This window comes from Falco biarmicus, chromosome 6, assembly GCF_023638135.1.
Source record: "Falco biarmicus isolate bFalBia1 chromosome 6, bFalBia1.pri, whole genome shotgun sequence".
NCBI classification, from domain to species: Eukaryota; Metazoa; Chordata; class Aves; order Falconiformes; family Falconidae; genus Falco; species Falco biarmicus.
Window position 1 is genome coordinate 8,692,002 of NC_079293.1, and position 26,976 is coordinate 8,718,977.

At 39.1% G+C, this 26,976-nt stretch overlaps 1 protein-coding gene across 4 annotated transcripts in view; it reads right to left on the minus strand.

Annotated features, from left to right (window-relative positions):
* BCKDHB (branched chain keto acid dehydrogenase E1 subunit beta) overlaps window positions 1-26,737 on the minus strand; it is a 129,182-nt gene extending 102,445 nt beyond the window's left edge. For 2 of the 4 annotated variants that reach the window (XM_056343300.1, XM_056343303.1), the window contains exons 1-5: window positions 26,538-26,737; window positions 23,772-23,849; window positions 21,127-21,195; window positions 2,289-2,422; window positions 1,509-1,664 (exon numbers count right to left, since the gene is read on the minus strand). In XM_056343300.1, coding sequence (XP_056199275.1) covers window positions 1,509-1,664; window positions 2,289-2,422; window positions 21,127-21,195; window positions 23,772-23,849; window positions 26,538-26,697 — 597 coding nt within the window. In that variant the 5' untranslated portion in view covers window positions 26,698-26,737. Of the gene's footprint in view, window positions 1-1,508; window positions 1,665-2,288; window positions 2,423-21,126; window positions 21,196-23,771; window positions 23,850-25,947; window positions 26,004-26,537 lie in introns of those variants that run through there. The other 2 variants (XM_056343299.1, XM_056343301.1) reach the window with 2 other exon arrangements.
* Window positions 26,738-26,976: the final 239 nt, after the last annotated feature.

Sequence of the window (26,976 nt, forward strand, 5' to 3'; positions counted from 1 at the left end):
CAAGAAAAAGTGAAAGAAAATGAAAAAACAAGAAGAAAGATCATAGATGAGAGAAAAGTAATCATATAAAATTCTGACTAACTTATTCAGAAAATTAAGCACAGTAGCACTAGGTTGCTATGAATTAGAAAGAATTTTGATCATTAGAGTGGACCACTAAATCTCAGCACTTGGTTCAGTATAAAATGATTTGGGACTGACCAAGATGATCAGCATAAATTAGCTAGACCTGGCATCAAGTATATTAATCTGGTAAGTTATCTTGTGCTTCCATATGGTAATAAACTACTCTGGTTTTTAAACTAGCTCAAGAAACCATTTGATTCAATTACATGGCAAAAGACTTTGTAGATTGCATTTGTCTATATTAGGAAATATTTTCAAGTTCAGAACAGGAACACATCAAAGATCATAAAGAACACCCAAAGACAAAAATACATTCTGGTTCTCAAACATCATGAAATAAATAAAACGTGAATAATACAAGATTTTAAGTCAAGAGAAACAAGTAGGAGAAATGGCTACGGCCTCCCTGTAAATGAGTAATACCAGAGGCTTTAGAACACCAAAATTATATATAGACAATAGATTAAACAGATAAACAATGAACATATGTCTTAAGCAAAACCAGTAATTGTATGCTGAAGTCTTCCACGCTAATCAAGCTATGAGTTGTTTCGCAATGGACTGGATGCCTACTAACCCAGAAGTGCAAGTCCATAGACAAAAATTTGCTCAGAAAAAAATGGAGAGCTGGCAGACATTGCTCTCTTAAACCTAGGATGACTAGATCCCATCGCTCCCTCTTCTCCAGGAAAGTTGTATCTATCTAAGCAGCACCAGGAATCTTAGCTTCAAGGGATGCCACTGTCTCATACAGCAAGACAGTTGTCATGCAGAGCATCACAGAATATTTAAGGTTGGCAGGGACCCCCAGAGGTCACCTGATTCAACACCCCTGCTCAAGCAGAGCCACCTAGAACGAATTGCCCAGGACCACGTGCAGACAACCTGTGAACACCTCCAAGGATAGAGGCTCCAAAACCGCTCTGGCCAACCTGTGCCAAGTGCTTCCTTATACTCAGACAAAACCTCTCGTGTTTCAGTTTGTGCCACTGTCTGTCACTGTCATTCATATAAATGAATTCAGTAACACACTTAAGACAGATGCAAAAAGAAAAAGGAAAGTACTATTCATTGCTGTTAGCTTTTAATTTCTGTACTATACTGGACATAAAACAGATGCAAAATGCATGCTTTTAGTGTAAAAAGCACACAAATACAAAATGCTATGTCTGCTAAAGACTGCTCCAATAATACCTATAAATTCTCAAACACTTAATGCAGTTTAAGAACTGCTAGAAAAGTTTTTAATTAGCATAGTCAGATATTTTGTTGTGGACTGACTTCCATTCTTCCCCTGCCTGTACCCAGACTAACTGTAGTCCATTAAAAAACAAAACCCAAACAAACAAAATTAAATCTTCATAAAGTAAGAGCTACTGTACCTTTATTCCTGGACAGTGAGCAAAAAAAGCTTCTGGACTTTGAGAGTGATATAGTGCACCATGACCCACACAGCCCCAGGGGGCTCTGATGGTGAGGTTTCCACAATTAAACAGATCTCCAGAGCGGTAACGGTATTTTGCTGCTTCGTTAACAATCTGGGAAGATATACACAAACAAGTACCATTCAGTCCAATACCTTTAGTTATGCATCACCAAGCCTCTTAAAATACATGAGACGTAACTCCATCTGCACTATGCATAGAATTCAGAGGGCAAAGAAGAAAAGAAATCCTGCAAGTCAGTGGAAAGGCAAACATTTTCCAAGGTAAATGAAGCAATAATTTAGCATGTTGAAGTTAGAAGCCTAGGGCTCCAGAGTAGCCATATAACCCAGTTTCCCCTTTCCCATACTGTCAACCAGCCCAGTTCAAAACTGTAGTTTGCCCTGTGGACACTCGGCAAGCTGCAGAAGCATAGAGAAGTAAATGGGAAGACACAGCTGAGGAATTTAAGGCTGCTGAAGCCAACGCAGCCACAAAACCAAAAACAAAAACAGAGACATTTGCTTCAAACACATCTTTAATTTCCATTATTTAATGAGCCTTCAAACTAGCCCTGGCACCTTCCTGTTTACTTAAAGCATGCACAAATATTAGCAATACAGCTGTGGATGTATTAGAAAAAATTACAAATTCAAACCAAGTATTAATGCTAACAGAAGAGTAATTTAAACAGTCATAAGAATCCTTTTTACTTCTCTCAAAACTATTAGTACAAACCTGATCAAATGCTGGAAAAATATAATCTGCAAACTGGATTTCTGCAATGGCTGTAGCACCAGCAACAGCAACTCCAATACCAAAGCCAACAATTCCTTGTTCACACAAGGGGGTGTTGAAAACTCTGTCTTTACCTATAAAAAAAAAACAACACACAAAACACCACACACCACACAATTCCTTTAACACACCGTCTCTAAGTGGAAAACACAGCCCGAGAAATATTCAAGTTATAAACAAGTCACTTGCAATTAAGCATTAGGCTCTTTAGATGGGCTTTTTTTAGGTGTAGAAACAATAAGCATCCATTACAGGTAAAGATACTTTCATTTTAATTTGTACTAGGTCAGAGATGACAAGGAGAAACAAAATGAAAGGTAAGAACAGTTTCTATAGCTTACAGTGTTCTTAACACTTCAAGGACAACAGTATGTTCTTATGTATATTACAGATAAGCATTCATATCCCCCCTCATGCTTATATGGGAAAGTAAAGAATACTTACAAGCATTCAAAAAAACTTACAATACAGAAAGTATTGTTACTTCCATTTTTTTCAGGCAGTCAAAACTAACTGTCCATACTCAAAGGCAGATGGATCTACAAGAGCATCTGTATGAAAGTATACTGCCTTTTGCCCACATTCTCCATAAGCAGTGCCCAGTCTTATCAGTGTCATCTTTTGTAAGGTAAGGCTGCACTTGCTACAGATTTAGTTTGTCTCCGCTTCTTGTTTAGAAATAAACTTCCAAGAAACTTTTTGCATTCTTGTGACTTAGTCCTATTATTGCCTCTGGAGATAAAAAAAGTTACCACAGCTAGCTCAGTAATTAAAATTTTATTTCAGATCAACAAAATTATTGCACAGCTTTTGAAAGAAAGTGGGGGGTTGTTGTCTGGATGTCAAACACACCCAACATTATCTTGATCAACTCTGAATCACAGCAAAGCACCTGGCAGATTAGAGAACATTTTACAAGTAGAAAAAACTGCTAGCTCTCATTTCCAAGGTGTGTTAGCAAGCTGATCTCACTAATTTCCAGATGTGGGTCATCTGTACTTTGTTTCATATCTCCTGGAAGAAAAATAATAATCTCTGATGGTACTATGCTCAAAAGGTATTCAGACTGAGTATGTCTTAAGTGAGGATGTGAAAATGGCAGTAGCTTCGTGGCGCTGCCATTTATTCTTGCTGGGCATTTATTTTGCCAGCATGCTACAGTAACACTACGAGCCTGCGTATTTCTGTCCTTTCTTCCCTAGTGCTACCGATGTGTCTGGCACTGTCATTACATAAGAACAGCCCCAGCCCTGAAAAATTTTCATTCCAAGCAGCAGAAAGACAGAACGCTCTGGAGAACCCTGAACTGAGGAAGATATTTATTGAAGATGTAACTTGTTTCCATTGTCCTCATAATTCAAGTTATACTCACTTCTAACAGACATCAATTGTGTCTTAGCTTTACTGCCAAGAATTAACAAAAATCAGTTCAAAAAGCTTCACACAAGAATCATCTCGTCTCTTAAAAGCTGACTAGAGAATATTTTAGTCACATCAGTACCACGTTCCTCCCATGCAGAGTAAGAAGCTTTGGCTTTCAGGCCTATTTAATCCCATTTCTACAGAGTAAATAGATCAGTAAACTAATCCATAGGATGGAGAAGGAGAATAACGCCACGGACAGATGAAAGAACTTCTGTAACAAGGAGAATGCAAGATTATTTGAACCTAGAGAAAGCATATGCTGCGTAAAATGTTCTCATTCCTGCAGGATGGCTGTAATCTCAGTTTCCAAGCTATACAGCACCCTCTGGTGCACTCCATCCACTGACAGGTATCATGGTCAAGGAAAAAGGAATGTAAGTCGCAAATAGGCAGCTGCCCCAGGCCTTACCACCATCTGTGAAGGTGGGGAAGCCCTGCTTCAGATGCAACCACAAGAGCTGCCCCTGTACCTGTATCATCCATCTGTAACACACAAAACACTTGGCAAACACCTCCTTCCCTTTTTTTTTAATTTCATCTAGGGCTCTATGAATTGGGCATCTTGTTACCCTTCGCCTTTCACTGATGCATTTAAAATTTTAATTTAAAAGAACTCTCATTTTAATAAACTAAAAATGCATTAACATTACCAAGACGTATTACTTCCCTACTTCTTAAAAGTTGGCAGTGAAATATATTTCACTTCACTCGCTTACGTGATTTTGATACAGGATACAACCAGCAAAGAAAACACTGAAAAAAAAAAATACTACAGAAGAGACCAAAGGAAAAAAAGTAACAGTAAGTTTTCACAGTAAATTTTAGAATATGGCACTTTTATAATGAAATCAAATATTCAATTAGCTTTTTTCCTTCATTTGAATTTCTATTCAATTTTTAACACATACCAATTTACTGAAATGCAGGTAAGTCTGCTTTAAAACTCTACCACATAGCCTACATAAATAGACAATAAATAGTCTGATCAGAGGAAAAAAAATCCAGACTTTGAGAAGTGCCCAGAAGTCAAATCATATTAAACCTACCTAATCTTATTCTTTATGAACATATTTTTCAGATTACACTGGAATATTATAACACATTGGTCCCCTAAATAATTTTATATCATCACACAAATTGAAATATATTTGAACAATCCTGTAAAATAAGCTTTTAACTAATAATGGATTAAAACTTCAAAAATAATTCTTTAATATTAATTTGAGGTAGGTGAGTGAATTTAAAACATGTTAGATCCCCCACATTAGTATGCCACTCTGATTCAAACTACATAATACATCCTAATAAAACTGCAGAAATACTATTGAGATATTAAATTAGCAGCATGCTGCTGCTATCAGTGGAGTATGATGAAATAAAGTGAGACTCAATAAAAGCAAATGTGAAATATAACACGAGAGCTATAACATGATCAGCTTGAAACACCTAATTTGGACTTTCAGATCTAAAGGCATAATCCTGAATCATTATGACTTAAAACAGTAAAGAAAGAGCCAAGTAATTTCTCATTCAATGAGAATTACTCTGGAATAGTTGTGATTGTACAGTTAAAACAGTAATTCTGATCCATTAAAAGCACTTTACTGTTCATTAGATGAGAAAACAAGATAAAGAGTTTCAAGAGGTAGGGTCTTGAAGGACTTGCTTTTATAAAGAAAACAAAAAAGATATACATATCATTAGCATAAAACAAATTATTAACTTCCCTGAACATCAGAAATTTCACGGCATCGCTTTAACCTTCTATTTTTATTGATATATGAAAATCATTACTAACACAAAATATTTAAACATTCAACATATAAGGGCATTAAGCCTACATATTTTTATCTATTTCGTATTTTTTTCAAAATGTGAAAAAGGCAGTCAATTTTGAAAAACAACCATTCGTATCATCCTTTGCAAACCAGCTGAGTCAAATTTCAGCTGAAATCACACTGAATCAGACAAATAACCCAGAGATACTTTGTCTTTCCTTATTTTATTTCCATACCAATGAAGAAATGTTTCCTAAAACGCAGTCTTCCATTACCTGTATCGGCCATGCAGCTCAAAACAAGCTAACACAAGCTCCATGAGCTGACTTGTCACTCCAGGTGAAAGTAGTACTTCTACATTATCTGAAACCAGATGCATCAGCCTCTGAAGACAGACATTATGCTGGTGTCCATTTCAATTAACCTGCCCAGCTTTATAAACACCCCTAGTTTCAGTCATCTGAACAGGTTAGTGCCCCTCTCCAAGTAGCGTGGGAAGCAATATGCCAAACCGGACTATGTGAAAAAAGGTTGATGCTTCTCATCTCTTTATCCCAGTAACTCAGGAAGACTAGATGTACGTTAAGCAAGTGAATAAATACTCTAGAAGTGTTGCCTGATCAGGTAAATCTGAAAACATTAAAAACATTATGGAAAAAACAGTATTTTATTAGAAGCCATTTTAAAACAATTACTTCATCCCCTGATCTATTTTTACTTAAATAAAAAAAGACTGATCTTTGATTTTCAGAACAGAGTTGAGCACCCTACAATCATCCAAATTACCACTGACCCTCTAAAAGGCAACAACTTTAAGGCAGTCTTAAAGTCATCTATCTTCTCATCTGCCAAGAATAAAAAGTTTCATAGCAACCTAACAGAACATGTTTACAGACATGTGTAGTTGATTATTGTGCATTAATGCTTTGGCCTGCTTCATCTTTATTTGTTCCAAGCAGTCAGGAAAGAAGTATTTCAGATTTCAGTATCTGCAATTAATCATGTTTTTGTCTTAATTTAACTTCAAAAATGAGATACTCAAACAATATCACATCTCCTGTAATGTTAACACACCACCCAAGGCTCCAACTCTGAGTAATTTCACATAACTCTGCAAGAGCCCGCATTGGACTATGAGTGGTTTAAGTAGTACTGCTGGTGATTTAGTCAAAGGAGAGTGTTTTGTTCTGTTTTTAAGACACTTTTACATCACTTGCGTTAAAAAAAGCATCTTAAAATACGTCAGTACTGAGTAGTATTAACAACATACCTGGGACGCATTTTATTTGTCCCCATGATCACATTAACTTCCATTTTAAACATCCATTAGAAGGCAAATACGAATCAAACAAGCTAAGTATGTTCTATCCTCAACTGCAACCATGGATGCATGTGGAGACAGAGAACCAGAAAGAAACGGCAGTCCCAGCAGATTAGCTGCTTTGCCACTCACTGGAGACTTCATGCAGAAAATTCAAATAGAAATGACAGATTTCCAATCACTCTTGTCTTTAATGACCTGTTCTAATCCTAGAATATAGAGGATTTTTCACAGATTTACATCTACAAAAGTCTACCAATTCTACTGCTTAGCATAAATTAACACAATGGATCCAGCATTCATACTTTTAGTCCCACAATCCCTTTTAAGCTTTGTTTTACAACTGGTGACACTGGCTACCTTCCTTTTCTCTGATACTATGTGAGAGGGCAGGCACCACAGCAAGTAGTTTGGTAAATTCACACTCAGCTCTTTTAGAGCTCCCAGTTGAACAAAAAACAATTTTAGTAATTTCTCATTAATTTTAATCAATTTGTTCTACCACTTCGTTTATTAACATCCCAGCCACAGTTTTCCAGCGTTAAAAAAAGGGTGTGTAATGGGCACTGTTCCTCTATAGTTAATACCAGTAAAAACACATTAACTTTCCAACTGAACATACAAATTTCAAATGACAGGTGAGTTTCTTCCCGTTTCACTTGTTTACAGGAGTCTTAACTAAGCTTCATTTGGAGGGGGCGAGGGGGGAAATCACTTGCACAAAACAAAAATGTATCCTTCTGAAGCACTAATCACCACAGTATTGCCCAAAGAAAAGGACACCTGTTCTCACAGGTAGCTGATAAGAACAGAAATTCCACACCAGTTTATCATTTATTCCATTGAAATAACACACATTTCTGCAGAATACTTCAAGTAAATTGCAAATTAAGAACAGCTGAAGGGTAAGTTTTCCTTTTAAGTTTCCCCCAGTCACTAATTCCAAAGCATTCACACATTTGAAAAGACATGAACATCTGAACTAGCAGTTCTAGCTCAGTCTTCTCAACCCATCATTCTTACTCAAAACCATGCAGTTTTCTTCCAAGAACTCTACAGTTCCAAACCGCACTTTCACCTCCTCTTCCACAAGATACTCTTACAACAACAGCGTGTTTACTGCGTTTTCATTTAATCCTTAATCTCAAAAGACCTTAAACAATATCAGAGTCAGCAGAACTCCTGAAGTACAAAGAAAATGTTACCATGGACAGGGAGCAACCTCCTCAATTATGTGCAAATTCTTATAATCTGCACAGTTACTGAATTGAAGGTTTGGAAGGAAAGGAAACTTGCTTTCTGGTAAAAGTAAATTCTTAAAGTTGTTCACAGCATAAACATAACATTAAGCATTTACTCAATTCTCAGTGTTACATATAAACCCGTAAATGAGGGAGCACCCAAGTAAACTTGTTTATAAACAACAGCTCCCTCTTCATAAAGCAAGTAGAGAAAACTTGCCTTTTGGCCCTCTTCCCCACTTCAGATTTCCTGTCATTTGTGACACACTACCATCCCACCAAAAGCTAAAGAAGAAACCAGAAGTATTAAAATATATTATCTAATTATCTCCCTTTCTCAGGGAGGAAGTGGAAACAGAACGTATCAAGCAAGGTTAATGCAAAGCCTTGGCATAACTTTGAATGCTGGTAAGATTGCATGTCATTTAATCTTTCCATGATGAAAAATCCACCAAGCAATAGTATAAGCAGGAGGAAGATCAGATTCTTTTCAGGTACACAGTGACAGGCGAAAAAATTACACCAAAAGTGGAAACTGATTATGTGAGGGGAAAAAACTCACTGTGACAACAGTCAAATGCTGGAACAAGCTGCCCAGAGAGGTTGTACAAGCTCCTTCCTTGGACATACTCAAAACTTACCTGGACAAGGCCACAAACAACCTAAACTGGCTCTATGCTGAGTACTGGTTTGGACCAGATGACCTTCAAGGTCTTTCCCTTCCAACCCTTATTAATCTGTGATTTGTTAACAGCCCCAAGCAGGGTTACGTGCTGACTGCCCAAACTCTTTATGTCTGTACCTGTCCTGTTGATGGAAGCATTTCATGACATTGATAAAATAGTAGTGATTCAGCTCCACACTGCTCCAAAAAAAATATTCCATAAGCAGCTCACATCAAAGTGGCAGATTTCCTCACCAGAATTTCTTTTTACTGATGACTATGCAGGTAGCCCACTCCACACCAAATTCCTTCTGATCATCTGGCTCATATACTCAGTTGTATCAGCCTAAAGAAAAAAGCACGATGCCTAACTGCACCAAGGCATTCAAGTGTTCCTCCAGCTATGATTAATAACATTCCTTGCTCAACCACAAAAAAACTGCCTTGTGAGAAGCACACTTGCAGTAAAGCGTAACTGATTATAAAGTTAGACATGCGAAGCCATACCAGATGACAGAATGCTTACTTGCAAAAAATATGCCCTAAAATTGACATCTACCAAACACTTATATGTGGGTATAACCAAGGGATACGATATCAGCCTTAATTAAGAGGTTTAGGTTAGTTCTATGCATTTTCACACTATCTGCAACATCACATGACATGACAAGAGATCCAACAGGAAAATACATCAGGGTTACCAAAGCTAAGTATTACATGTTAATGAGAGTTCTGCTGTAGTAGGCTGGGTATACCATGTGGATGACAAACTGAGGAATAACCAAAAATTTGTCAAATACAAGGCACCCGCTCCCTCACTCCTCAGTATCAGTAGCATAGAAATGCTTTATAGTAAATTTGGAAGAATGCCGAGTCTACCCTAAATTGTGAAGCAACCATTCTCAACACAACAGCAAGGATTTAATGCTGCTATAGAAATACTCAGGAACAAAGCGCTGAATGACCAGTAATCTACAGCAATGAAAAACATCTTACGAATCTCACTTGTAACCATGCCTGTCCCTTTACAATGCAGAGCATGTGCATAAGAAAAAGCAATTAACTGATCTACATATGGTGCTTCCACACAAGTGTGAAAACTCCTTGCCAAGTTTTGAGGATTTAATGTTTCTACAAATTAAAGAGAAAGGAGATGTTTTATAATAAATTACTAGCATCTTATGTCAGCCTGGAAGATGGCTCTGAATGAAGTTAAATTAAGATTAACCTGCTCCTCAAAATGCTTCTGCTGCAAAGCTGTTTATACAATTGACTGGACTTGGATCATAATCTTGACCTTTCTGACGCTTTAGCAAGTTACTTCCAAGAAAACTCTGAATCTTTTACTCCCTGTAATAAGGTCTGTAGAATCTTCTTAAACTGAAGTAGTGATAATTACCACACTCTTATCACCAAACTCTGAGGTTAAAAAAAAGAAACAACAGCGTACGTACTAAATTAGTCCCACTTGGTGAATACAAATGGAAACAGGGGGCATACTGATCACAGGATTAACCAAAGAAATTGAGAATCACTAAATTTCATCGAAGGAATAGTAAAGGCACGAAGACTGATATCTAGAACAAGGTACACAAACTGCTTACAGACTTAGTATTAATACAGACTGCAAGTACTAGTTATGCTCATTGATACCACCTTGTGTCTAAAGTTTCATCCTCCTTGACATTATATTACTAAAATATTACTTTTACATGTTTCACTGCAAGTATTTTCTGAAGTGGAAAATTCCTTTTTTATGAAGTTCAGCAACACATAATTTTGTGCCCAGCAATGTATCTTGAAATATCTTTAAAACATGTTAGAACAGTTTTCTTAAGCTCTGTACTGAGTATCAAGTTCTATATTAAAAAGCATATCCCTTACCTCTCCTTCAAACAGGTTTACAACATACAATAAAAAGAAACCTAATAAATATCAGTAAGTCCCAAATAAATAAAATATTGTTTTCACACCAGGCACACCAAAACTGAAATAAAATCTATTTAGCTCTGACAGACTTATTTATACCAATATCCCCCAATATGGTAAAAGGGCATAGCACACTGCATCAAGTTCTTAATTTTTCTTGTCTTCTAACTGTAAATCTTAAGAAAAGAATTGGCTATTTAAGATGAAAATGAACAAAATGTACTATTGTGTAATGAGTCTGGAATACATTCTCCAGATGTTACTGTTCAAAGCCATTTCTATAAATCAGAACAAAATCCAGATCTTGCCAAACTTCTCTGGAAGAACCAGACAAGCAAGCTGTAGAATTCTCTGCTCACAAAGAAACCAGGATAACCAAACTCCAGACTACTTGGGTCTTACTCAATCTATACACAACTAGTCATTTTTAACTCCAAATACAACATTCCACTCTCAGTTTAAGTCTGTCATGTCAAAAATTCTGAACTATGTCGTTCTACCATATACAATATGGTAGGAAGGACCAGCACCTACACAAAAGAGGAAGCACAGTGCTTCAACAAGCTTGCAGTTTGTTCTGAAGCATGAAGCTAACATTTTCCATCTGCTTATACAATAACCCCCTAACACTTACTTCTTACGCTACTTGAGGCTGAGTTTTTCTTCTCCCTATAACAGCATACTGCTATGTTCTAAAACCATGCAAAAGACCCCATGATTACTGATAAAAAAACCTCACAGAAAAAAAACCAGATTGTCTCCCACCTGTTGAAGTAATGCCCAACCACTAATAGCTTCTGGGAGGCACAAAACACTGCCTTAATGTACTGCATTACAGGCCTCAACCAGCACATCCAAACTGCGCCTTCGCACTGTAACACTTGGCAACATGAGAGCAGACCCAGAACCTCCACTGACAGACCTCTGCTCCCTTGCCAGTAACATGCTGTGAAGTTTCCACAATAAACAATGTCCTGAAATCACTGACAAAAAAAAGACTTACAATATAAGCATTATAAAGTATTTTATGGATTTTGGAGGCACATTATTGGATTATTATTTTTTTTCAAAACCACAATATCTACCTCTATTAGTTCAGCTTCAAAAGGTTCTCCCGTTATTTCATGCTACTAAAAGCCATCAGGACATTTAAGCAATTTTTGTAAGCATACCAATCTTTAGCCAAGAAACTTCACCAAATACCATTACAACCTGGAAACAACCTTATCTTCTCACCCATGTTTTCCTCCATAGGTATTTCACTTACACACAGAAATTGCATTCAGTTTTCTAGAGCTCAAGCTCATAAAATACTGTGTTCAAGTAAACACTTTTCTTCAAAGAATGACTAGCACAATTTTAGAAAGGCTGGGGTCCCTTGGGCATGGCTAGGTACAGCCATCTCCTGGCCAAATAAACAAAAACTCCTGAATTATTTTACTGGCCTATCAGCAAACGACATTTACTGAGAAAGAAGAGTCCCCTGAAAACTCACACAGGTGTTTACACCTTCGACAAAAGCTCTACAGAACAGCACCCAGGGATTATAACGGATCAGACATTGTAAATAAACATTATTGCTGCAAGACAAGCTAGTATTATCATGAGATGTGTCAACAGGAAGGTGTAAGCAACCAGGTTTTACTCAGTAAGGCCCAAAGTATCCAGTTTTGGATGGAATATGTTCTTCAGTTGCAGCAACCAGAGTCCAGAGAAAACTAATCAGTAAGAAAAAGCTTCAACCATAAAAATAATCCTGCACCGGGACTGTGACTGTGTGTGTAGGGAAGCCAGAGAATCTCCATCACTGAAGGCTAAGAACAGCCTTTGCCAGCTGATCTATCCCAAAACATACCCTGTACTTCAGGGATCTAATTCTGTAAGGCAGGCAGAAAGTAGAGGAAAACAAATATGGAAGGAATAAATAAAATCATTTTTAAAGCATCCAGCTGATTGCTAATGTTGCTAGGTCATCCCGACATAAGGATGTTATTTTCTTGCTATAACTGTGGTTTCATATGCAGTTCAGTCACTTGCTTTTTGATGTGTTTGAAATTTTCCACAGCGGAAATCTTTGATTCAACTCCCCACACCCTCACGTGACTTAACACAAGTATTATTTCTTCTCCCGATTTTCCTTTTTTTCTGTGATTTTCCAATTTGCAAGAAAATAACCTGGACCAATTGAACAGACAATAATCACTGCCTACAATCTGTTCCCCATCTATTTCACATTTTTGGTTTTGAAGAAAAAAACCTACCGACTTTATCTACACTTCTAGCTGCATCAAAATAATAAAGCATAGGAAAGTTTATTTATAAAACAAGTCTGTACACTTGAAAAGAAGAGGGCAAGAAAATAATTAAATTTTAAGTTATATGTACTTGTTGCACCCTTTTATTCCATGTAAGGTAATTATTTTAGCTATGAAAAATGAGTGAGGAGGAAAAGTTGCAGCTGTTTACTCCTCATTTACTACTGCCTGCATGTATGAATGTCCATAGCCATGTATGTAGTTCACAATTACCTGAAAGGAAACTATCCCAGATTGATTTTGTTTTACCCTACACATAGGGGTGACACATGTTACTGAGCCTCCTTTTATCAAGTGTCCACCTGGAAAAGCAGCAAGTACTGGCTGCACAGCAGTACAATAGACAGGACTTGGGGACTAAAATGTGCCACAAACTGACAGTCAATACCACATTGCTAATAAAGGCAGCAAACATCGCCCCAGGATGTATTAGCAATGTTACACTGAAGCTTTATGATTTTTGTTCTGACTTTGTATGAGAGTACCGTAAGTTGCTGTGGGCAGAACATATCTGTAAGCACTGACAAACAAAAAAAGAGAACAGCAATAACAGAGACCAATAAAAGAAACTAGAACAAACAAAAATAAAACCCACAAGTGAAAGACCCTTCAAACAGTGATGGGACATAAACCCAGAAAGGAACAAACCTATCTTCCTCTTATCCACTCTGCTATCACACTGAGAATCCCGAACAGTGACAAATCACAAGCAAAAGACAAATTCATTCTAAAACATTCCAAAAGAACTGCTGACAAAACCATTACTGCTACATCTCCACAGAGGTCAACTTTGAGACCTCAGTCAGCTCTTTTGGGATTAAGTTCAGAACTTCTACTCCGGGAGACACCACAGTGGCATCCTCCAGGAACTGATAGGATCTTTGAAATAAAAATTCCCATTCAAAGTATTCACATTCTACCCATATTTCCAAATGGCTGCAAGCAAATTAAAACAGCATTATTCAATAATTCCCTACTGAAAAGTAACAAACTCACTTACGCTACTCTTTACATCTGAGAAAAATTTCCAATAGGTCAAAAACTTAAAAGGTACTCTAACTGGGCATCCAAGTAGTAGGAATGTAACTTAAGCAGTCATCTTCACTCCCTTGACGGCAAATAGAAAGACACACCACAAAAAAGAAACATAGGTTGCTGTATGATAGGGGATCAAGTGCACCCTCAGTAAGTTTGGAGATGACACCAAGTTGGGGGGGAGCACTGATCTGCTCGAGAGTAGGAAGGCTCTGCAGGGGGGTCTGGACAGGCTGGATCAATGGGCCAAGGCCAGTTGCATGAGGTTCAGCAAGGCTCAGGGCCGGGTCCTGCACCTGGGTCACCACAACCCCACACAGTGCTACAGGCTTGGGGAAGAGCGGCTGGAAAGCTGCCTGGTGGGAAAGGACCTGGGGGTGCTGGTCAACAGCCGGCTGAACATGAGCCATCGGTGTGCCCAGGTGGCCAGGAGGGCAACAGCATCCTGGCTTGTATCAGCAACAGTGTGGCCAGCAGGACCAGGGAAGGGACTGTCCCCCTTGGCACTGGTAAGGCCAAGATGAATTCTAGAAACATAATACTTGAACTAAACCTTCCCCTACTAAGGATCACATTTTGTTCTGATTCCATATTCAAAATCTGTTTATGGATTCACTGCATCCATACCCAACTCATAGCTGGCTTTCCAGAAGACTGATGATACTACTGAGACTTTTCAAACTTCTTTAAAGACTTCTTCCAATAACAATCACAGCAGTGATTCCTTGAACTTTTAAAATCCTCCAGCACCCTTTGCCTCATGCAACTTCTGGAGATGCAGTATCTTTAGTAATAGTGCTTATCATTTCTATAATTCACCGTTAACTTGCTTAACACTGAATTCATTTATATGTGAAGGTGTTTTACATTATTTGTTTCAGAATTTCACTAGCTACCTGTTTTCAGGTCATCACACTGGAATCATCTTATTCTCTAGAGGCAAAAGATCACCAGTACTTTCATTTTCAATCTAATGTGTGAGAGCACTCCCTACAAGCAAGCTCTCATTCCCCTAATTATCTCCTCCTCCTATGCAAATTCACCATTCACAGAAAGTCCCATCTTAGAGGTACTACTCTAATGCTCCTTCCTTGCCTCACACAACTCTAGAAACACATTTTCTCTTCACATCATTCTTTCATTCAAGCACTGATCAAATGTGATTGCACTTAACCTGCTGGTTCCTAAAGCTGCTGTGACCCTCTGTGAGTTGATCATCAGGAAAATGGGGGTTTCCACATTTTCATCTGCTGACTCACTGTATTCCAACTTCCTTAATCTAGGTGGATAATTCAAGGCTACCTTCAGGGGACTACACTATTTTTTACTCCAGTTTTTCCAGATACATTAAGAGGAACATGAAATGCACTAATGAGCTCTAATTAGACATCACATATACCAGGGAAAGTGTCCCTAAAGTGAACTGCAATCTGCTTAGTTAAAGCAAGACATAAGGATCAAACACTACTTCTGTTCTAAGGGGAAACTGCTAGTTCCCTGGCTATCCAAACTTGCATGAAATCTTAACAAGAAAAACTAAATTCTGGTCCTTCACATTTCCTTACTAGGTCAACTTTCTTCTCTATAGTGCAATTTTTTCAGCAAGCATAACTTCCTAGCTTTTGAGCTAAATGTAACTCCACTGAAATGTATTAGCCAAACACATTCAAATGCGTGCATCTGTGTGAGACATCTGCATGTAACTAACAAGACCTACGAACAGCTGTAGTATTAGAAAGCCTGTACATAAATATTTGTTAGCACAAAGACACGAATTACTAAAGATTATTACTTTGAGATGACAACAAACATGGGCAATAACTCAATCTCAGATGCCAATTTTTGTAATGTATTCATTTCTTCCAATTCTTCTGGTTTGGTTTCTACCACCTACCCAAATCTCATCTATTAAAGTGAACACAAAAAAACCCTCAGTGTCCCCAAAGCACTGCTATGGGGAAAGACCTGCCAAACCAATCTTACATCTTTTGGATTCCCAGTTCTGTGCAAGAACGGATCCTATTCCACATGTTCAGAATATCAAGCTTTGAAATAGTCAGAATGCTCTTGATCCTTACCCTCGCTAAGGATAGACTTTTGACATGACAGTACGTGCACATTAGAGCCTCCCTTCAAGTGTAGACCAGAACGGTATTAAAGACAAATCTCTACTGAGACTGGTGACTACACAGAGGCACCTCTAGATAAGGAAGCCCTCAAGCTGGAAGTGTTTGCAGGATGGCAGAGAGTATATAATACGTTTATTGACTTCCCCTGTTTATACAATCTCAAAATCTTCATTTTTTGACCACAGTAGGTTAGATAGGTCTTTTTTTGGAGTTACTCAAAACAAAAACCTGCTCTGGCATTCTTCTGAGTAGCCTTCCTTGTCAATCACTATTTCTGCTATTCTTCTCAGCCTTTAATTCTGTCTGCTTTCTCCATTTCTACCTTACCCTGTTTTTTCCTCCCATTTCTTTACTTCCTATCATCTAATTCCTACCTCTGATCTCCGCTGTATTTGTATTGTGGATGATACTGATCTTTACATGCTGCAACTTTATTTCATACTTCAGGCAGAGCAACAGGACACTTATTCAACCTCCAAGATGACTGTTTCAAATCCATCTGCAGACTTGAAGACAAATGTATAGCTATTCCACTCCGATAGCATTTTCTTCAAAAGATCAAAATAATAATGTACATCCCTTTAAAAAATAGAACAAAAAATAAAAAAATGTTTGCAGACATCACCTATGTTACAAAAATACAGTAGGCAAGGAAGCAGACTACCAGTCATGCAGTTTACACCTTTGCTCTAGAGACACGAAACATCTCCAGAGAGCAGGACTACGGAACAGCAGACATCCATTACTTCAGAAATGATACTCTACAGGTTAGAGTATGTAACCTCTGCAAAACAGTAACAATCTAGAACCTGGCAGGGGCTGATGGGGAAGGAGACAAGGAATAAAACAAGAATATGCCTTCCAGTGTGCAAGACCAGAAGGAAGGGACAAAGGATAAAACTGTACAAGACTTGCTTCCCTCACCTGAAAGGAACTCTCCACACAAAAATTTCAGAGAGTGTACTCATCTTCAGGATGGAGGATTATACAGCAGCAGATTTCTAAGCATGAAGTTCATGCAAAACATTAACACCAACAGAAAGATCATGAGCAGCAAAGCTATGCCAGAAAACTGGAATTGCCTATTCCAGATGTTGATTTAAGATTTACAGGAACAAACATACTATCCCAAGTCATAGCTATCATGGGAAAAAAACTTGCATATACTGACCTGTTTACATATGATTCCTCAATTAAACATCTTCTAACATAATTCTTTGTAGCATGTCAAAAATTCATCCAATCAAAAATTAGGATTTATTTCCTTACAAAGTCAACAAGCTTGCCTTCTTTCACTTAGGCCTCTAGCTGTGTTTATATTACAACGTTACTCTAAACTCGGGCTTAAATTGCTTTCCTGGCAAAAAAAGGTTTTAGATTTGATGACAGATTTATTCTAAAAGCAAATCTCTATCTCTCCAGAGAGGCTTCAGTAACAGTCTGGATAGTAACCAACATCTGTATAGTACAACTACCGAGTACTGATATACCAAATTCTCCCTACTGTAACATTAGGTGATATTTAGACCTTGACCTCGAAGAAAGTGCTAAAAAAGGAGCTATCCATTTGTATCAGAATAACAACTTGCAGGCATAGACTGCCACCTAGTGATTTTGATTAGCTACAGGAAAAAAACCACCCAAACAAAAAAAGCCAAGCCTCCCTCTTCCAGGAAAGGAGAAAAAAAAAAAAATTCCTTCATATTTTACATCCACATATAGAAAGAACCTCGAATTATATCTCTTGTGTATCTTACTATTCTGTTGATGGCAAGCGCAGGAGGGGAGTGGGGAGAGTCAGAAAATATATGTAATCTTCCCCATACAGGTAAGATCCATGAGGTTGCTTGTTTATCAGTTCTGTCTGAAGTTCCTCCTTATTTTACATGGACTGTAGCCTTTGCATAAAACAAGCACTGCATCCAGAACTTAATCTCTAAGACAGCACTGACAGAGAGCCACACCCTCTTGAAATTTTTGATTCCTTCAATTTTTGCACTTTCACTCTTTCCTGCTTCTCCCTCAGCATTTTAACTATACTTTTAGTACATCCTCTAGTTCATCTTTGCCATTCCCACTTCAGCCACTGCCTGTTTTCTACAGGATTTCACTGTTAGTGAGGAAAGAAGCCAAGTTACCCGTGTCATCTTACCTGCCTTACAAAGTTGAATTATCATTATATGAATGACTCCTAAATTAATCTTATCTTTAGACTTCTCTTTCTGTCCAAACTTGTATTTCAGATATTGCCTTCATTTACTTACAGGCACTTCATCAGCATAAAGAACTCTGTTTCTCCTGTCATGTCTCCTCCACTTCCTTCCTCCTCTCAATCACTATCAACATCTTCAGTTCACTTCTCACCTAGACCTAAATCTCAAAACCTGTAAAACAAATGTATCTTGGGAAGCTCTATAATGAATCTGGAAGACAAACTTTTTTTAGGTAGGAAACAGCAAAAAGCTTTTCAAATCTCTCCTCTCCTAGCTAACACACTTTTCCTCTAACAAGTACAATCTTCGCAGTGCTCGGAATGAATGTGAAGAGATAGTTTCCTACCTTATTAATTTGATCTCACCAGCACTTTACATACCCACCCACTTTATTTTACAATCAAACAAAACAAGAGCACTATGTAGTTTTTCCTTATCAAGTCTATCCCTCTTAGGCACCCTAAAGAGGTCAGTGCCCTTTCTGACCAAATGGCAATAGGAGCCTTCATCAACCCTTCAGTCTTCATGTAAGTACTTCCACAATGTCTCATGTTGCCTCTCATGCTTTAAAGGAGTTCTTTTCAAATGTTCTGAAGTCACATCATAACTTCCTCAAATAACTCATGGTCTTTATTATACCCATAAATCTGATTCTTGGTAGACCGCTGATGTGCTGTGACCGTTGTTTATCACGCTAACGCTGTGTGCATAGCTCTTTGCACTCCCTCAACAGTATCCCCTGCACTCTGGGGCAGGGACTAACACACAGTCTTTGAACAGCACTGGCACTTCTGAATACACCATCAATAAAACGCTACTAAAAGAACTAAATAATGTCTTTCCTTCATTCCACTATTTTATCAGTTTCTCACATCAAAGAAAACCAACAAGTGACCCTCAAAGCAACACCCTAACAATAAAAAGTTTGTTCCTTTTGTCTTTTAAGTTGGAGATGTTCACTAAGAACAAAGTTGCTTATGGAGCCATCTGCTCCTGTTGCTTATTTCCCACATGAAGTCTTCTATTGTCCATGTTTTCAGCAACCGACTGCTGTCTCAGAGGCTTCGTTTCCACATGGTCTAGTAAACAAAGTTAACATATCACACCAGAGTAACAGAAGTCTAACTCAACTTCAACACGCTGCACTAAAGATCATTGCTAATAAAAGCCCTGTCCAAACTATCTGAACAGAGTGAGAAAACATCCACGTAATAATTGAAACAGAGAAACAAGACAACAAAGTGTAGTTATGTTTCTCAAACTTCTAAAAAATATAATCATCCTCCTCTCCCTTTTTTGGTTTACTCCAAAAAACTGAGTCTTGGACATCTCCAAGTTGGCAGTAACTTGTCTCCTTCAGGGAAAAAAAAATGAAATAGATTTAATCACTGGCTTCAAGTGGTCCTAGTCATCTTAGTGCCTCGAAGAAAGCAAGCTGCTGCAATGTAACATTTTATAACCTCTTATTCTGTTTAACAGTGAGACCACAACTGCCAAGTTAAAAGCTACCAGGTTACTGTATCCACAACCAGTTTCCAAGACCTGTAAACTGCTATGTACTACCTTGCATGCCATACATGAACCATTAGATTTTTTTTTTAGTGTTCCAGTAACAGTACTTCTCACAGCAAAATGGGTACTTAATGAAACCACATCAAATGGATAACCAAAGAAGAAACTTAATTGGAAGAACAGTGAAGGGCTTTGAAAAGTCCTCTAGATTTGCCAACCAGGTATCACCAACTAGGTGGTTAAATTCTATCCATCAAGAACTGTGAACGTGACACTGACATGCTTGTGTAACAACATACTGTCTGAAAGCTCTTTTCCTTCCCCCACCTTTCTTGGAAGCCGCTAATACTCAGGTGTAGGAGACTGTCCACCAGAAATAGCAGAACTACATTTTTTTCCAAAATGAACACTATATACGGATTAATTTAAATCACAGATGAAAACAAATTTTTAAAAGCTCCTGCAAGTTTCAGAGAAATTCCCTATTTAATACTTACTTTAAAAATAAGTTCTCAATAAAAATTAAAACATTCCTGCAAGTATTTTTTCTCTTCCAATGAGCTCACCTCAACTCTCTGAGGTATGAGATAATTAAGCACCATCTTATTTTTCATATACTTTTGCAAACCTGATTTTCCTATCTAGTGATAAAGGCTACTTGTAAGATTCCAAGACAAAGGTTATACCATTTCTCTGAACGCCTTCACATGAGTCTTCCAAACAAGTAAACCAATCACATTCTAGATGAAGCACAGTCGTAGCTGTAACACATAGTTTCTATATTGGCTTTCCAGGCCATGCTAGACAATACTACATTTAACAAAGTTTAAATCCATTTTAATGCAATTCCTTCATGGTTCCTGACAGATAGCATAAAAAAAACATCACCACCATGTATTGTTGCTAAGAGGCTTTAATTTGTTTACAGTAATTAAGTGTGGCCACAGTGATGAATAACTGCTCCAAATGCAATTTAAAAAATGAAGTTATATTGGCAAAGTTCCTTGAAGAAGTAGAAGACTCCTGAAATTATGTCAGCAAGTTTCTAAGCTTTGAAAGCTTAGAAAAAACTTGAATCTGTTACCATTTATATATTTCCAAGGACAGAAAGGAAAACAGAAGTCCATTTACCAGGCTTCTCCCCCACACCATAAAGGGGCACAAAAGAACAGAGATGCTAATGTGAAAACAATGTCAGTTTTAGAAGTTAACTTACCATATTTGTCTCGCAAGCCAACTGTACACCTGAAGACTCCACCAAAGGCCACATCTTCACCAAATATTACTGAAAAATAAGAACAGTACAGGAGGCTAATATTACTCCAATGCATCTTATTTTTAATAAACATCTTTCAAAGGTTTTTGAGACACTAACGTAAGTAGCACTTTGTATTTCATTTTACTTCAAGATTTATCTAGACCTAAGTGTTTCTCATGCACAGCCTAGCGCAAGGTTAATGGGGAATCATTACAGCAACACAACTATGTCTCAAAACAGATCTCAAAAAAATTGATTCAGCTATGTTTTCATTAAACCATCTACTTTTTTCTGCAATATCCATATATAAATGAATAAATTTATATTTCTATCATTCCAAGAAAAAATTACATTCAATCACTACAGAAGTCACTGAAGTTCTGTGTTCTGCTTTAACTGATAACCATTTGCATTTTTCATCCACAGATTCCAGTAAATCTGGTGTTTTGAAAAAATTCAAAATTACATTTTCTTCAAAATAACATGAAATTTCAGACATTCTCCAAACATACTAGCCAGAAGACTGGCTTCAGAGGAACTCCTCTACAGAAAAGATGGGTATCTAATAACCAGGACAACTCTCAATATTCAACACTGCTTACAGTGTGGGTGATGTAGCCAATAAAGTTTTATCACTAAAAGTAATTGCCTTTAAAATTTAGCTTCATACCAACTAATCTGGGGTTGGGGGGTTTTTTGTTTAATTTACGGAATGATGATGTCTGATTTTTCTTAAAACATTTTTGTTATTTAATTCACAGAAATAAGCATTGCCCATTTCAATTTGTTTAAGCACGTAAGAGAAGCAGCAGTATCACCGACAGCAGCTTGCATGGACTGGGGTGAGTTCTGATAATTCCCATATTCTTCAATACTCTCCATATTTTAAAGGACACAAAATAGTAAGTTAGGCTCCTTGCCTTTCAACTATTAATTTTATTCAAATAAAATATATTTCTGATTGAAAATACTAAAAGGTATTAACACACTTTTGACAATCATATTAATGACACCAATTAAAGAAAAATAACTTGTATAAAGATGTAAAACCAATGCAGTCATGGAGTATGTGACTGTCCCCAGATCATTTAATTCATTTTTAATATTAATTTGTTGGGGTTTTGTACTTAAAATCTTTGTAAGGCCTTTCCATTACCATATGGCCACTCAGTTTTAAGCCAGCTGGCATTAAAAAAACAAACACAAAAAAAAAAGAAAACATTTAATGCCAGTATCAGCAAACCAGCATCATTTTATTCATTCTTTTCAGCCACTGAAAATGTTTTCCTAGAGAGATTCTAATTCTCATCAACACAAGCATGAGGATTTCCACTACTTAAAACAATAGTTGCTCAATTCCCATACAACTAAAAACATACGAAGGACATGCTTCCCATTGCAAGAAGTACTAATTAATTCACTAACTAGGGGGATGCTGACAAACTGCATGTCTGGACTGCGGAACTCCAACGTGGTCTTGCAAAGAACTTTGCAAAGACCCAGCCCAGCAAAGTTGACAAGCAAGACTGGAATCTCAGAGTGACTAAAAGGCTGAAGATTGTATAGGAGTTTAAGTTCCTGATGGACTAACGTTCTACTTACTTTTACATGGCTGATTCTATAGAACAGGTACTAGAATCTGTTCTTGGCACTAATTTACCCTTAGTTGTCTAAGTTTAATTTAATAACAGCGATTGTAACAAGTTGTAGATTGTAGATTGAGAGAAAATGTATACAGGCAATAGTACCAGACAGACTTGTCCTAACAGATTAGATGATTAGTCAGACTTCAGGTTGAGCAGTGGTTGAAGCAATGCTGAAGAGTTACTAACACACTAAAAAGAAAAACCAAAATTACACAAGATCATGCAGCTTTTGCAGCTGTGTTCGTTACATTAAACACCTCTCTCAAATATCTGGCCATCACCACACCTTTATTATGACAACAGAAGCAACAGACCTCCTGTCACCTCTAAGAATTGACAGTAAATAATTCTGTGCAAAAGAGTTTAGGATAACCCTTTTAAATCAAGCTATGATGAACTAGCATCTTCAAATTTACAGGTTATCCAGACTCCAAAAGCCTAGAAAATCTTACACTGCCTATGCACAATGACAAGTAGAAACCAGTAAAGCTGAAAAGGAATTTTGGAAGGCAGGGAAGGAGAGAAGGAAAAATGGACAGAGCGAGGAACATATAGTCTCTTAAAAATACCGTATTTTGAGCACAGAGAGTTGAAGGAATTAAAAACTAAAATTTACATTTTTAGAGCTCATTTACTTACTGGTTGGACACAGGCTGCCCTTAAGTACAGTTCACATCAGTAACACCATATTAAGCATATTAAGCAATGTATCTTTCAGCCCTCAATTTTCAAACAAAATATACCCAGCTAATACAGAACACTCAACTGCATCTTAAATCACATAATCCATTAATAATCTCTTTACAACACATTTTTAAGCTTTGTTTGAGATAAAAGTTTAGAAAAAATTACTAGAAAACTTCCAAGGCCAGGAGAAATGCATTTAATATTGTACACAAATAGACAAAACAAAATGCAATTTATATAAAGCAGAGGACACTAACAAGCATAACATACCTGCAGTCGGATCTTTGGCTAAAGTATTGTCCAAGGCACTTGTTATGGATTGGAAGAGATTCATCTTCTGAGTTTGCCCTGTGTGAAAGTGATTATTTAGCCATTTAATTTGGTTCAAAACACAAAGTACATCAGAAAACTGTTGCAAAACATGACTAAAACCTTAGTTAACAGTCATAAACAAGATCCCTGTTAGCAGTACCCAAGACTCATTTGTGGAGTAAACTTAAATTACAGGATAGATGGGACTGAGCATGGTATACTTTGCAATCCCAAGGACTTTAATTCTACTACCATGCACTCAACCTTTTTTCCAAAGGTATGCTCTTCACTACAGCAAGTGCAGTCTAGCCAAACACCTAGGAACAATGACTACCAACAGTTTTTCCAAGGAAGAAACCATAGTAAAGCATTATTGTTTTGAGGACTGGGAATCCTTCTGATAAGATTCAGCAGATGTCATTAACTTTACCTCATCATTCTTTAATTATTTTATTTTTATCTCCAGACTTTCCAGTTTACAGGCACCTATTATGATCAGAAGTTCTCAAGTCCACCAGCCTGCTCTCTGGACTGCTGTTAGAAAGCGTCAGACTCCAGAGGAAGAAAACTTGATGCTGAACAGCTATACTTTAAATGGGTAAAGAAAACAGACTGCTGTATTAAAGTCTTCTGCAGCATGGACTGAAAGAAAGTCTTCAAAACCAAGAAAGGCTACGCAAGTGCCCTTCTTCATTCCAGCATTGCAAGGAAAAACAAACAAGCCTGAAAGCAAAAATGGTATAAAACAATAGCCCGATTCCCACTACTGTGACCAACTCAAGATTCTCCAAGCAAAGAGAATAATGCCTTATCAGAAACCGAGTGAATAAAAAATTGCCTGGCTGACATTGGGTAGCTCTTTAACCAGCAAAATCTCTGCCTAAGTCATGACTAGGAGCCACACACAGCCCAGGAGAATACTACCCACCAGCACACAGGGCACAAAAAAACCAAGATCCCAGACAAACATGAGAACAGGTGTTAGAAATCACAAAGGAGCGCTACACTGTTTCCAGTAGCTACAGCATCTCTCAACAACCATTCAGCTTCCCTTCTTCCTAAATTATTAAGTAATGTTAGCATTTTTTGTTAAAGACCAACGTCATGCCACACCAGAGCTGCGTAGCCACATTCCTGTGCTTGATGGCTTCACTTGTTACACTTTACACGGCTCTGAGAGGGGGAAACCATAAAAAAAAAAAATATGGGAACTGTTCAAATTATATGAAAGCTACAAATAATCAACACTTAGGAATTCAAGTGAATGAAAACTGGAACAGCTGTTATTTCTCTCTCTCTCAAGTCATCTGCATTAGTATTTAGGTTGTCTTTTCCACAAGATACAGGTGTTCCAGTACTTGATATAAATACATGTCTCTTATTTAAGCAACTGTCTGAAATTCCTCACACAGACTGTTCTGACCTGCTGCTCTTGCTTATAATAAAGGCCTCTGCATCAGCCCTCACAGAAAAGGAGAGACTAATTCTACCCTTCAAATTTCAACTGTGGAGTTGGAGAAGCATTACCTTAGTATCAAGATTGGTACTGGCATGACTTTTTATTTTACTTTCACCATTTTTCACAGAATCTCAAAGTGTACTTTAAATCAAAGCAGAAGTAGTTTTCTAGTAATAAAGGGCAACAAAAACTGGGCCGCTCCTCTAGAGCTTCTTCACTGTGATCTCAAGTCGGGACATGCTTCACCCTGTGACACGTTGGATGCCTGTACCTCCCAGTGCCTAACAAATGGCTGAGAGTTTTCCCAGACTTAATGACCAAGTTGGAATACAAAGGTATTCAGCTAAGTAACAACCTTCTGGTAGACAGTGCAGTTCACCTGAGAGAAACAGCTATTCTGCAGCAGGCAGGCTTCTTCCAGGAGGAAACTCAGCACTAGTCATTTGCATGGATGCATCTCAGAAGTGAAGTCAAAACAGCTGTTTTTACCTTGAGCTGTTCATTTCCAACTGATTTGTGTTTACTCTCAACTGTGTGACCATGACCGTCACCTCAAACCTTTCACTAGACAGCAGTCTTTGTTAATCACAGGTTTATTACCCCATTCATGACTTAAGCACGCAGTAAAAAAAAAAAAAAACACACACACACAAAAAAAAAAACCCAACAATAAACCTAGGATGGATGCAAGTCACTGCTAGATGCTTTAGCACTGGCACAGGAGAGGGGCAGGCGAAGGGCCTGCAGGACGGCGCAGGCACGGGCAGGCCCAGCCCAACTTACTGTGCTGACTGCCCAAAAACCACTCTCCCCCCCCCCCACCCCGCCGCCGAGCGGTACCGGTGAGGCACGAACGACGCCTGAGGCACCACCGGCGCCCAGCGGGCCGCGGGGGCCGCCGCACCCACAGCCCGAGTTTCTTTTCGCGGAAAACCCGCGGGTGGAAGCGCCGCGGACACGGCGGGGAGGCGCACCCAGGCGGAAGCCGCCGGCGCCCCGGGTCTGGTCCCCAGCGCTGCGGCTGGCGCCGGCTGCCCCGACGGGCGAGCGCCCCTCCCGCGACCACCGCCGGCACCTCGGCGGGGCGGCGCGGCCCGAGGGAGTGGAGGCGGGAGGTGCCCACCCTTCTCCCGCCCCCCCTCCCCCCCCCGCCGGGCGGGCCCTCCCCCAAGAGGGCGGCGGCGGGGACGGTGGGGCGGACCCGGCAGCAGAGCGAGGGTGAGCCCGGTCCGCGGGGTGGACCCCGAGCCCGGCCCCGCTCTCACCGTACGCGCTGGGTGCCGGGTCCGGCTGGAAAGCGAAGTGCGCCGCGGGCCGGCAAGGCGCGGCCGGCAGCGAGGGCAGGCGGCTCCAGAGGCCGCCACGGCTGCGCGCCGCCGCCCCGGAGGCGAGCGCCCCGCGCAGCGCCAGCCCCGCCGCCGCCATCGCCGCCGCTGTCAGGGGCCGCCGCGGCGGCCGCGCGTTCTAAAGAGGCGGGGACCTGGGCGGCCTTTCTGAGTGGCCAGCGGCGGGCGGCGGACTGGCCAATCAGAAGCCGCCCTGCGGTGGGTGGAGGGGTGGGAGGGGAGCGAAAGGGCGTGCTGTGCGTGCGCGAGAGACGCGCGAGAGACACGCGGTCAGGGCGCGGGGCTGGCGGGGGCGGGGCTGCGTGCTCGGCACGCGGGGGCGTGAAGCACGCGCGGAGGGCGGGAGCGGGAGGTGCGC